Source organism: Phalacrocorax aristotelis, chromosome 15 (genome assembly GCF_949628215.1).
Source record: "Phalacrocorax aristotelis chromosome 15, bGulAri2.1, whole genome shotgun sequence".
In the NCBI taxonomy this organism is placed as follows: Eukaryota; Metazoa; Chordata; class Aves; order Suliformes; family Phalacrocoracidae; genus Phalacrocorax; species Phalacrocorax aristotelis.
This window is the reverse complement of record NC_134290.1, coordinates 1,554,129-1,567,339: the sequence shown is the minus strand read 5'-3', so window position 1 is coordinate 1,567,339 and position 13,211 is coordinate 1,554,129. Positions and strand designations below refer to the sequence as shown.

The 13,211-nt window shown below is 44.5% G+C and overlaps 1 protein-coding gene across 5 annotated transcripts in view; it reads right to left on the bottom strand.

The window, feature by feature from the left end:
- The window catches only part of SPPL3 (signal peptide peptidase like 3), a 62,795-nt gene extending 56,475 nt beyond the window's left edge, over positions 1–6,320 (bottom strand). For 2 of the 5 annotated variants that reach the window (XM_075110500.1, XM_075110497.1), the window contains exon 1: positions 5,908–6,320. Coding sequence is in view for 3 of the 5 variants with exons in the window: in XM_075110497.1 (XP_074966598.1) it covers positions 5,908–5,930 (23 nt within the window). In the remaining 2 variants the exon portion in view is untranslated. Of the gene's footprint in view, positions 1–5,058; positions 5,082–5,382; positions 5,617–5,907 lie in introns of those variants that run through there. The other 3 variants (XM_075110498.1, XM_075110501.1, XM_075110499.1) reach the window with 3 other exon arrangements.
- Positions 6,321–13,211: the final 6,891 nt, after the last annotated feature.

The window sequence follows — 13,211 nt, the reverse complement described above, 5'->3', positions numbered from 1 at the left end:
CAGAAGAACTTAATATCCTCAGTGAATTTGGCCTGCCTAGTGGTCCCCACACAATTCTTCTAGTTCCAAGAGCATCAGGTTGTTTAACTCATACCAAAATCCCAAAGTGCACAAAATAAGCAATTACTTTATTGGATCACAATAAATTTCTCTTCAGTAAAAGAACGAGATGCTCGCAGGATCATCAAACCTGCCACAAAACACAAGGAAAGGTTGTGGTAATGGTAGGTCCACAGGCCTAACAGCTCACTTACCTATGACACAGGAAATCATATTGAGGGTTTTCTTCTGTTTGTGGGAACTCAAACTTTCACCTCTAGAAAAACATCCTGAACTACCCCGCTAGACTACAGTGTTCCAAAGTGCATTTTTAATCAAGGCAGGAAGTGGAACCCAGGTCCCCCCTAATCCCAAATTAGTATTTTGACCATTAAGGCAGAAAGGCATGCCTGCTTCCTGGTTCAGCAAATATTTACAGTATTCCATAGGAACTGAAACAGATTTAAAAGGAAGCACAAAGCTCAACCTCTAAATAACACATAGTTTGGTGATGAGAACACTCCCCTGGAAGGTGAGAGATGCAAGTTCAGAAACCCTGGGGGGTGGAACTCACCTCCTATATGCTGCAAGGAACCACTGACTTCCGCTGCCACAATACCCCGAAAAGGCTGATGGCAGAACTGAGAGAAATCTTAATTAAAAGAAGTACTGCACACCAGCACCAAGAAAACATTGGTTTATGTTCTTTGCTTTCAAATTTTTCTTAAAGAATTATTAATATATTAGTAAATCCATCCTTCAAATTGAAGCAAGAAAAAATGTTTCCCTTTGCTAATCACAGTCACTATATATACACACACACACACACACACATATTCAAGTAACTGTAAACTTCAACTAATCCCATGCTCTTTGCCTTATTTGTCTTTCAGCCCAGTGCTGCAGACAGAGTCCCTGCCTATATGACATATAGGCTGAGATAGCAAAAGCTAGAGGGAGGATAACAAACAAGTGAAGTGAGACTGGTACTGAAAGACAAACATATTAACTGTAAACCTGATATTCTCAAACTTACTGAGGTTTAAGTCACTTTTCTAATACCTGATACAGACACACATTCATACAATGACATCCTTGTCCTCAGGGGGCTTCTAACAATCGTTAAAATGGAATGTGGCCAGTAATTTCAGTTCCTGGAAAACATAAGATTGAAGGCCAAACTCCATGTATGTAAGCCAAGCTTTCACAAAAGATTTTTAGACAGTATGCACAACAGAATTTCACCTACATGCTTTGCAATCTGTCGCCTAAAAAGTGCAAGACTTTAAAAATTCAGGTGAATGATTTGTTTTGTTCCTGTTGTAAACTGCCTCCCATCCTCAAAACACCTTAGTCGGTTAAGGTCTCTCAACCTGAACTGAGCAAAGCAAGTAAAAAATCTTGAATGCAAAAAAGTATTTTACTAGTATTTGACAAGTTCTGTCAACAAGCTGTAGCTCCTTTTACTCCCTGCCCTCCCACATACACATCTAATCCAGCCAACTAAGACTTAAAAGCACTACCTCAGCCTTCTGGAAGAGACCGTATTTTAATTCATGGCAGTAGCACGTTAAATGCTTAAATGCAATGAAAGCAAATTCTCAGACCTCTGAATCTAGAAAGACTTAACACCAAACAATCTGAATTCTCCCAGGAGCAAAGATGGCACTGTACATTTACATTTATTCCAGGATCCAGTAGTTTTATTGATTACTCTGACACATCATTAGACTTAATTTCCACACCCTTTGCATTACGTAGAGAAGTTTCTAAATATATCACCATTTCCCTCATCAAACATTTGATGGCTAATACAAGAATCATTCCACCAATTAAAACATTTAAGAGGAAGGTCAGTTGGGTTTAAGATTAGTGACTCAATACAGGGGCTTTTTTTGTTCTTAGCTTACCCTCGCAGTCTGTCTCCTAATCATCCACCTGACAGGACATGCACACGTTGCAGTCCATATTACTCTTATACAACACACTGGGAAAGGAAAATTAAAAAATATATTTGGGTTTGGTGTAGAAACCCCCTTCTCCTTCTCTCTTCACATATGAAGGAAGCTGTGAAAATCTTTTGTATATTCAAAGGGCAAAAAAAAGAACAAAGCAATCTCTATTGCCAGACTGGGCAACAGTAAAAAGGGAGGGGGTGTTACATCAGGCCATGAAAAACGCTAAACACCTACTAACTGAAGATAAACAACATATGCATGCTGCTGTGCCCTCTAAATAGGATCCAGCACAAAAATCTCACCACAAGATGCTAGAAATTAAGGAAAGACCAAGTCTTTCATGAAGTCATGATCTAGGCCCTGCTGCTTCCATGTCCATCTGTTTTAATACTTGCAACAGCTGAGCAACATAAGATAAAATCCATGGCATTTACTAACCTCTTACTCACACATGTATACATCTGTGATGTGCAAACAGCTCTTCCCATTATTTAGTCCCTCCTCCGTTGCAGCAGGAACTTTTGTCACTACCCAGTCCCATTTCCTTGCTGGAGTACAGACAGGAAGCAAAGGGAAAATGGGTATGCCACCACCTCTTCCCTCTCCCAATCCATTCCACTCACAGGAAAATAATTCCACTTCTCATACAAGCTGGAAAATCACGAGCAGCCTTGCAATGCAGCAGTCACACTCCTCTGTGGCCTGCAGATTTGAGTAACTCTCATAACTTCCCTCCATTATTGCAGGTACTTGACAAAGTAAGTTCCTCTGCTCACTACTGACAAGCATTTTACTCAAACACCCTTTTTTATTTTTAAAGGGTGCATATCCTTTGAAAGAGTATTTCCATCTGGCACTTATTCCACATTGCATATTAAAATTATTTTTTCCAGGATGACAGTATTCAGTTTCACCAGCAAAATTCTCAGTGGATCCTCCTTTCAGGGATCACACATGTATCTGAAATACTGGGTCAGCAAGACTACTTAAGACACCAAAAAAGAGCTAAATAAAAGTACAGATGTTTATAGGTGCGGGCATTACTGAACAAAAAAAGAAGAAGAGGTTTTGTAAGAGATCACTCACAAGGATAGTGACAAAAGACAACTTATGTATTTAAAATTACGAAAGGGATAGGGAAAAAGCAGAACTACTGCCTCCTTATACCATCTTAATAAAAGAAAGTAATTGTAATCAGTTTCAGTTGGTAATTAAAAGAAAAACATAAACCCATCTTAAAATCTTAGATTTATATTTTAAAAACAATAAATATAGCAAAATGAGAATTAGTTCTCATCTCTTCAAAACAACATCATTAACAGAGACACCAATCACTTTAAAAAGCCCTATTTTGCGTAAGTGTTTGGCAATGCTAACGTCCAGTAATCATAGCTTGCAAGGACGTTTTTTACAAGGTATTTCTAACGCATCTGAGACAATTTAAAAAACAAAAAAGCAACAAACCCCAAATAAACCTTTATCATATCTTATGACGCTACAGTGATTAGATGATGCGTGTTGATAGTTATGTACAAAAAGAGGCATAATCAAGCCTTACACTCCTGGACAAAAGGGAAGCACTACTAGGGCCAGGAACCAACTTACATCTATCTATACAAAGATAGGTTTGTGGAAGGTTTTTTCTTAATGTCAAATTATGTATTTTCAGATGCCAAATACGGTATCTGTACAGCAGCTGGACACTACACCGAGGAACACGGAAAGCATTTGTTCTGAGAAAGCCTTTGCAACACAAAAAAAGAAGCGGGTCTGGCAAACGAACAGGATGTGATCTGCCAACTTCAAAACTGTACAACAGCATTAATTACTGGACACAATTCTGTATAATTCTTGTATAGAAGTACTGGGTTCCTCAGCTGACAACATGCACATTTTTCCTAAAAGCACTAAAGCACTAAGCAATTTTATGCTGAGCTGCATTACCATAATTAAAAATAAACAAATGCAAGATTGTCACTATAAGTTAAGTAATTAAACATGCATCCACAGAGAAGAGCACACAAATTATAGAACAGGACTCCTTAGTCTGAAACTTGATTTTTACTCTTTCCATAGCTCCCAGACAGTGCCCATCATGGGTCAAACGGCAAAGTGACAGAAACCTCAAAAACATGAGGACACATTAGTGAATACAGACGCAGAATTACAGTGTTTGGAGATGTAAGCCTCACATCCTTGTTCTGTTACAACCACAATACTGTAAGAAAGCACTACCTTTCTTATGATCCACCCCACAAGCAGTGAAGAACAACTTAAATCCCAATGTCGCTCCCCTAAAACATGCAACCTAAAGAAGAGTTAATCTTCCCCCAGCCTCTGTTAAAAACCTTTCCTTCAGAATACTTCTTTGCCAAAGACACTCATTCAAAAAAACAAGGGAGTTAAAGATCAAATGTACAATTGACATTTTCTTTCATGTAGTTTTTTAAAGAAAGCTGACAAATCCCAGAGTAGTTTATAAATTTAGAATTTCATTCTGCAATTAGAACACACTAAGACAATAGTTCACTAGCCATTTAATTGAACTGCATTAAACTGGCTAAATCTGTACCAACATTCACTCACTGTAACAAGATGTAGTTCATCCTTTAAGGCAAAGTTGTCTTTTTGCTCTTGTTTTAAAGCACAGCAGGCCACTGCCTGAATGGAGCTCGTGAAACAAAACAAGAACATCTGAAAAGCAGAAGACCAATACGTGTACCAGTTCTTGACAGAGAAGTGACAGAAGATGGGAGAAGGGGCTGCCAAGGGCTTAACATGTGGCAGAACAGAAAACCCCACTGGGTTCCATGTTTTGAAAAAGTAATAGGAAAGATTTCCAGAGCCATTCAGAATAGGAATATTCCTTGCATATTCAATCCCTTCTCCACATTCAGCACACACCAAGGTCAAGAGCTGAGACATAATTCCTCTTTTAATAAGGATACCATAGCTTGTTTCAAAAAATCTAAGAAACAACTCTGGATTATATCACTGGAACGGATTTAAAATGCAGTAAGAGTACCACAATTAAATGGCTGCAGCAGCCAGGTCAATTTACCTGTGCATCAGCTCTATTATTTGAGATACTTTGGCTGTGATCCGTGACAATGGAAAAGAACAGAATTATATGAAGAAACCAAACTCTGTCTCTCTCATCCGCTGCCAGCTACGCCCAAGACAGTGGCAGGAGACAAAAAAAACAAATGCCCTCTACTTTCATTTGCTATACTTCACGTCTTCCCACAGGAACTGGTCTATTCCTCCTCATTCTATTTCCTGTATACAGAACAAGCCTATTGTCACTAGGTGAAAACACACACACATGCCACCGACTCACCAGCCAGCCCATACTAACACGAACCTCCCTTTAGGCAGAGATTACCTGCAGCCTCAGCACCCTGCAGGCGGGTGCGGTGCCCGCTCCAGGCCCAGGGGAGCGCGGTGTACCCGCTCCAGCCGTGCGGGGATGCGGCTCACCTAAGGGGACCCGGGGGACAGGGGAGGATGACAGCCACGGCGATCCCCTCCGGCTCCCCGACTGTCAGCGGGGGGACCCCCACAGCCCAGCCGCCCCGTCCCCTCGCTCGCACGGCGGCCCTCCTCCCTTCCCCCTAATCCCTCCTACTCAGCCGCGCTTAAGCCTCAGGCCACAGCCCCTCCGCCAGCTGCTCCCCCGCGCCCCAGCCCCCACCGCCGCCCGCAGCGAGGGGCGCGGCGCCGGCTCCCGCACACCCCCGCACCCCGCTCGCCCGGGACCGCGGCCCCGCGGCCGGGGGCCCGCTCGCCGCCGGAAGGAGGCCGGACCGGAACACCCCCTGCGGCCGGCCCGGCCCGGCCCTCGCCGCCGCCGCTCCCCCCGCCCCGCGGCCCCGCAGCGCCGGCGCCCGGCCTCAGCCCCGCGCCTCACCAGGAGTAGGTCTGCTCCGCCATGGCTGCGGCTGGGCGGCCGGCCGGCTGGGCTGTACGGGGCGGCCAGGCCCCGGGCTCCTCCTCCGCCTCCTCCTCCGCCTCCTCCTCCGCCTCGCAGGCTCCGGGGCTCAGTGGCGGCCCCGCTGCGGCTCCCGGCCCAACATGGCGGCGACTGTGAGGAAGGAGGGGAGCGAAGGGGGGGTCCCCACCCGGGCGGGGACGGCGATGGTGGTGGCGGGGAGGGCGGAGGCTCAGCAGCCGCGACGCAGGGCCGCGCTGGGGCGCCGGCTGGGCCTCATGGCCGGCGAAGCGGCGGCGGCGAGGGGCGGGGCGGGGGCGGGGAGGCGGCGGGCACCGGGCGGCCGGGCCAGGCCGCGCCGCGTCCCCGCGCGCTCGCGCACGGCGGGGGCGGGGCCGGCCGGGGGCGGGGCCGGGCGCTGCGCGGGGGTCACGTGCCCACAACACGCTCACGTGCCGCCGGCGCCAGCCGGGCGCAGGCGCTGTGGACGAGGGAGGCGGCGGCGGCGGCGGCGGCTGGGGCGCTGGTTGTCGGGGTCAGCTGCGCCGCGCCCCAGGCCCAGCCCCAGGCCCAGCCCCAGGCCCGCGGGCGGGCTTTGAGGCTTCGGCCACCCGGTGCCGGCAGCCCCGCTGCTGTGCCCGCTCCGCCCGCAGGAGGGAGCGGTCGGGAGAGCCGGAAAAGCCGAGGGCGGGCTGCGGGCGGGATTTGAGGCTGGGGGATTCTGCGGATGGGGCAGTGACTCCTGAACCGCAGCGGGCAGCCCCGGGGGCAGCGCCCCGCAACCTGCCCGCTCCGGGGCAGCGCCGAGTTCCGCCGGGAGCTTCGCGGCCTGGGCTGGGCTGAGCTGGACTGGACGGGGCTAGGCTAGGCTAGGCTAGGCTGAGCTAGGCTGCCGGCCGTCCGGCTGCGGGGCGGGACTACCCGGGGACGGCTTCTAGCGGCTCCGCGGTGGGGTTTTCCTCCGAAGGAGGACGAGATGGTAAATGCAAAGTTAGGTAAGATAGCTCCGAAGTCCGAGTGATTGATGTGAGTTCACAGGGTGTTTCTAGAGCTGGCTAGGCCTTCGTTATCTTTCAGACGAGGTGAGTAAAATGAATAGGATCAAATGCTCAAAATATCAACATTCAAGATACTTTGGACAAATAAACATCATAAATATCACCAACCCTGTGTTAAAACTGCAAGTCCCAGGCAGAGGAACTGGCAGCTGCTGATACTGGTCTCACCTCCCTCCTCCCTGCTTTCTTTGGTGCTGCCAAATCTTCAGTCCTTGATTTTGTTTCTGCCAAATGTAGAACTAGTGTCTTCTCTTACGTTTGCTCCCTTGAGTAATCCTTGCCTCCTGTTACTTCACTCGCAGCGATTTGTGCAAGCGGGGCTTTGCAGAGTCCAGCTGTGCGGCTTCATTCATTGTTCCTTTTGGTGGGGGAGGGACAAGAACCAGTTTTAACTTGCAGTTGGAGGTGATGTAACTGCATTAAATATAAATAGAAGAACAATGCCTGGGTTGGGTATTTTTTTTTTAAATAAAAAGTATGGAGAAATTCTATGCCTTAATATAATTGTACTAAAATATTCAAAAAATTAATGGGACATTGGGACATTCTCATTGTATCTACAGTGATGCCAAGTGCCTCTAAAATGGCATTTAGAACCCACTCTAGTTCTGTTTGTTCCTTGAATAAAAGATTTCCATTTTGTCCATCTCATTTATTCTCTTGAATGGAAAGAAACTTTGTCTGGTGTATAGTCACAACACAGGATTGAAAGTAAGGAACAGCTTGTTTCTTCTCAGTTCTGTTCCCAGTAATCTATCCAATCTTATGTGGCTCAGTTCATCTCTTCTAGCTTGGTTCCTTCATCAAAAAAGAGGAAACTACCACAGGTTGCAGCCACCCAAATTTGCGGGGCACTGCCAGAGGAGGATACTGCGTGCACAGCGCAGACTGACATGGTCTCGGTAGAGGGAACACCTGGGACTCTCGTGCTTCAGTTAAACAGCGCTTTTAGTAAGATGGTGCTGGACTTTGAAGGCTTCTCCCCCGGTGTGCCTATATCTTTATGCATTGAAGATGAGTGATTTGGGTTGTTGTCACATCTCAGCATCCAAATCCACAGTGCTTTTCACAGCCCTTTGACCTTGCAGACAGGAATGACCTTAGAGCTTCGGACATAACCAGCACTCCACCCAGTTCCTAAAATCTGCTTGAGAATTGGATTTATCAGCTATGAGGTGGAAATACTTGAAGTACTGTGACTGACTAGCTTACTGGGATCCCTGCTGGGGTCAGTCATGGCAGCTAGGTGTACTGGAAGGATTAAATGATGAGTAATGCCAACATTTCCTCTCATCCAGCTCAGGCTGGGCTACTCTGAAAAACTTTCTCCCCTATTTGACCATATAACCCCCTGCCTTCAAGCCCATACACAGTCATCGTGCCCATCTCCATCGGCATGGAAAGCTTTGGTGGATATGATGCAAGGAGAGAGGAGTGAGCCACGCTCAGGATCTTGAGCTGTGGGGTACACAGCCTAGTCAGTCGCTTTGGGTGGAAATTCTGGTGTTCCCACATACACATGTCCCCTGTTAAAAAAAACATGCTCAGGCTCTGGGTAGGACTTGCACAATGGAGAAGTTCCCTGCCTTTATTCTCCCTCAGCACAGCAGAAAAATCTTCAGTAACAATTAGAAAATGGAAAAATAATTGGGAATCCTCGCTCCACTGTGCAATGCCCATTTATGCTACCCTTTTCACTGATTATGATGGAGTAAATGCAACAGAAAAAAAGCAGCTCTCTGTCCTTTTCAATCAATGCAGGGAAAGATAAATCAGGGCTCCAGCCTTGTCTTGGTGCTAAAGAGCCTTACTTATTTTTTTTTCCCTGAGACTAGGATGTAAAACTGATACTGGTATCTATGAAACAATATCCCTGCTTTGTGTCCTTATTGAAAGAGCTTCCAATTTCTCAGTCTTGCAAGATTTCCAGCACATTAATTTCGCACAAATGATTTATAGTTGATGAGCAATTAAAGTATAATTTTTTTTCAGCATCTCAGGCTTTGTGACTAGACTACTAAATGATTTTGCAAGATTGCTCATATCATTGCAGGATAGCGGTGGGATGAATTCACAGAAATGTATCCCTCCTGCAGCCCCAGCATCTGCTCTTACTGCAAATTGGAGCACTGCTTGCATTCCCCAGGTAATTTTCTCAGCATATCTTTTGTACAGTTTTTCTTTGGACCTACAAGAGAGCTTTACTCTGAATTTCAGTGACAGTTTACTCTGACATTACAAAGTCCTTCCAAAATACCTGTTCTGTCTGGAACCTTTAATGTAGACTGATGCATTACTGAGACATGTCAGGGTATTTCAAAACTAGCAGCAAACAAAAATAACATGGGTTTGAGGTTTTTCTTTCTTTTTATATTTGGAAGGGTAGCTCCCAGAGGTAAGTGTGGTGGAGAAAAATCAGATTAAAATACTGGCTGCAGAGAGTCCTCAGCTCCAAATTGCTTAAATGTCATTACATGACATTTAGCTAACCGTGTCTTGATTCTGCTCTAATGGCGGTGGAAACTCCATTAGAGCAGCTTCGTGTAGACACTTCACCTTTCAGGAAAGGACATGACAGGTATAGTTGTCAATGCTGCTTGGTTTTGGAAGGAACTAATAGCATGGAAATGAGCAGAAAGGGAAGGAAAAAAAAAAAAACAAGAGATCCAGTTTTGACACTACAGCTCAGAGCTACACTATACTATTCTCCTTGTAAGGTCCTTGTGGGATTCCCCTTGATAAAAATAATTAAGATGTGCACTGACCAGTAGGTATGACACGATTCTCTTCACTACCACCTAGTGGGAAACTCCTCCATTAACTGAACTCCAGAGCTGCTCCTGCTCTCCACTCTCACCCTCACCCTGATGGTAGGAACGGTGGGTAGTGAAGGGGGAACAGAGGGATGGCTGGGAGGAAGAACACAGTCCTGTTTCCTCATACAGGAAGAGGAATGTAGAGAGTCAGCCAGCCTACAACTGAAACCCATTATGCCCTAGAGCATTATCACACCACGCCTTAATAGCTCTACATCCAGGCCACTTCTTACTGGTTGTGACACCTTAGCCTCAGTTTAACTGAGACTCCCAAAGCTTAAGAAATGTTGTCTTTGGAGATAAAGGGCAAAGCATTTGTTCATCTGGATGCAACTGAATCTTGCAAACTGCGGTAAGGAGAAACTTAGGAAGTTACTCCAGTGTCTCGGTCAAAAGGCAGCCTTACCCCCTTCTTCGCTCGGAAAGGTTACATTGTTCTGCTTCTGAGTGTACTACGGGAAGTACAGAAGGAGGCGCCAACTTCTCCATAAAATCACATTTTCAATTACAATTACATATTTACAACAGACTACTAAATTAAAATGTAGATGGCTATATATTTGGAACATTAAAACCATGTATTCAAGTGAGTCCTTTCCCACTGAGATACTCGGGGTTTGCACAAATAGCTGAAATCCAACCCTACAAAAGTAACATATAAATGACCATTATTTCAGATTTTTCACTCTTTTGTGTGCCACTTGGGACTAAGCTCCCAACGCACAAATAACAATCAGGTGTGGTTGCATAGCTTGCTTTTCCCCAGCCACAGAAATAAGGGTGAACATTATAATAATAGCTCTCACATTTCAAGGAGGGGATGATGTTAATATCATTCAGACCAATTAAGCGTTTAGCAGTCTCAGCAGGAAGAACAGTAAAATGGTAAAGAATTATTAAAAGAACCATTTCTCTGTTTCCTTTGCCAATAGCAATTTTACCACTGTATTCAGGGAACGATATAGGCTCCCTCTGCAGCACTTTCATCATAAATATATTTAGGGTTTTTTTCCTTCTCTGTATGCTCCTTGAAACCACATTACATTGGCTTTAACCCAGCAAATTACTATGTTTTTCATCACATACACTCAATAATGGATATAATTCATGAAATGAAAACATCAAAGGCAAGAACGGTGTTGATAGAAGGCGGCACGCTCTGGGAGCCTATTCTGCCTTCCATTCTGTACACAGGACTCTGCTGCCCACTACTCTGGTTTTGCCCTAGTGTAATAAGCAGAATACAGAGGAATAAGTCTAAAATAAGAATAAATGTTCCTATTGTATACCCATTTATACTTTCATGCAGGGTTCTCAGTGTCAAGTAATCCACTTAATTAGTAATTCGACTACTTTATTACATGTAGGGGAGTTGGCAGTCTGTTCCATGCACATTAGAACAGTTAATCAAGACAGACTATTATTTACCAGTAGAATAGAATTCCATTAGAGGAACCCAAGACATCCTTGCCCGGAATTTGGATATTGGAGAATGACAGGAACCCAGTGCTACGAGATAGCAGTCACACAGTGTTATCAGACTGTCTGGCTACCTCAGGAGAAAAGAAGAAAAATCACCAAAAAAAAGGCACAGAAGTTGTATTTAAGCATACATAGGACAATGAAAGTAGTTGAACATGTTCAAGTAATCTTTGTTAAATCTGTCATTAAAATAAAACAGAAATCAGGCTTCTGTGATTGCTAATTGATGTATTTCTCCATCTGCATCCAGACTGATTTGTTAATGTAACATTGTTCCTGAGCCTGCTATTAAACTGACGAGTTTAATGTTGTAAAGCTGCTTGCATCTTGTCAGTAAAGCACTGAACTTGAGGGGTCTCAACCACTGTATTAGTTGCACGTAAGGAAAAACAAGCCATTCTGCAGGAAAAAAAAAAAAAAAAAGATTAGAACAAGCAGGTATCACTCGGTGTCTTCAAACTTCAAAAGTTTCCTCTATCACAATTAACAAGATCCTATCTGTCAGGGTGACTTAGGAACAAAGTATGGCCCAGCAAACTGTTGCAATTAAGGAAATCAACGTATACAAAGCACTGGCAATACATGAAAATGGGTATAGCAAAGTCAAGACCTTTTCTTTCAACTATTCATCCTCAAGGCAAATCCCCGAGTACAACTCAGTTACAGGAGAACGTTCTCTGGATTATCGCGCTCTACAGTTTTGTTCTTGTTCTACTACTAGAACTATAATCTAGCTGGTTAATCTTTGCAGCTCCCACCTTGGCCTCTGCTATTCTTATTACATCAGAACTGCATATTGTGGCATCTAATAATAATCATCATAAAATTATCTAATGATCTGAAAAATATGATAAAGCAAACCTTAGTGCCAGGGTATAAAATAGGGGCGCTGGCTAACTTGCAGCCCGAGCCTCCCTCCTGCTTCCCAAATGTTCAGTCTGACCGCTCAGCAATTTATAACATTTAAGAAACACTGAAAAGCTTGCTGGTTTTCCGGCACTGAAGAATCTGAGATACTTAATGGAGTGCTGAACCATTCACTAGCAGAGTCTGGCAGGTTACAGTGAATGTAAAGTCGACAGTGTATAAGTTTACTTCTTGTTTTGTTAATTGTCCTGTTTAAATGGAAAATTCTAATAGATGAAGAGAAAGAGCCCTTCAGGATAAAGTGATACAGAATATTTACCTCCTCCTCAGCATTTGAAAGGTTTCTATAATCAGCTAAGGATTCTCCACGTGGCATCCAGTTGTAGCATTCAGCGAGGCCCTAACATACAAACAGATGTTCATTTCTGCTTTTATAGACTTCAAAGTTCACCGTTTTCAAGACAGGCTGTTTTAAAAGCCTCTGCAGTGGAAGGTCTTCAAGGCAAGCAGAAGCAGCAGCAACAGGACTTTCGGGTGCATAAGGAATCCTTGAAACCAGACGGTACAGACATGATTTGTTGCTACGTTTTCTTCTCTTCACAGTTGCCCCTGACAAATATCACTGTTCTTTGTCTGAACTTAATGGTCTGTGTCCCCACCCCCCCTCAAGCATTCAACAGGTATATATACTTACAGAACATAGACTGGACAATCTTTTAAAGAACAATGGTAGTATTTTCCTGCTTAGTTTAGGTAAAACAAATCACAATGCCAAAGACAGACAGAAATAAGTAACACAGTATGACAGAATCTTCTCTGTCATATATTGCAGGCGGCACGCAATCTGTTGTCTCTCTTTGCAAAGTTCTTGAATTATAAGGACGTATTGTGCAGAAACTAGATGTCATGGTTGGATACTGTAATTACAGTTGTCAATTACTGTTATCAGCCAGTGTTGTTGGCATTTCTACCTGGGGGGGGGGGCAGGAAATGAGGAACACTCTAATAAAAAGAAATCAAAAGCATGGAAATTGTATCAAAACATTGACAGAAAATGCCA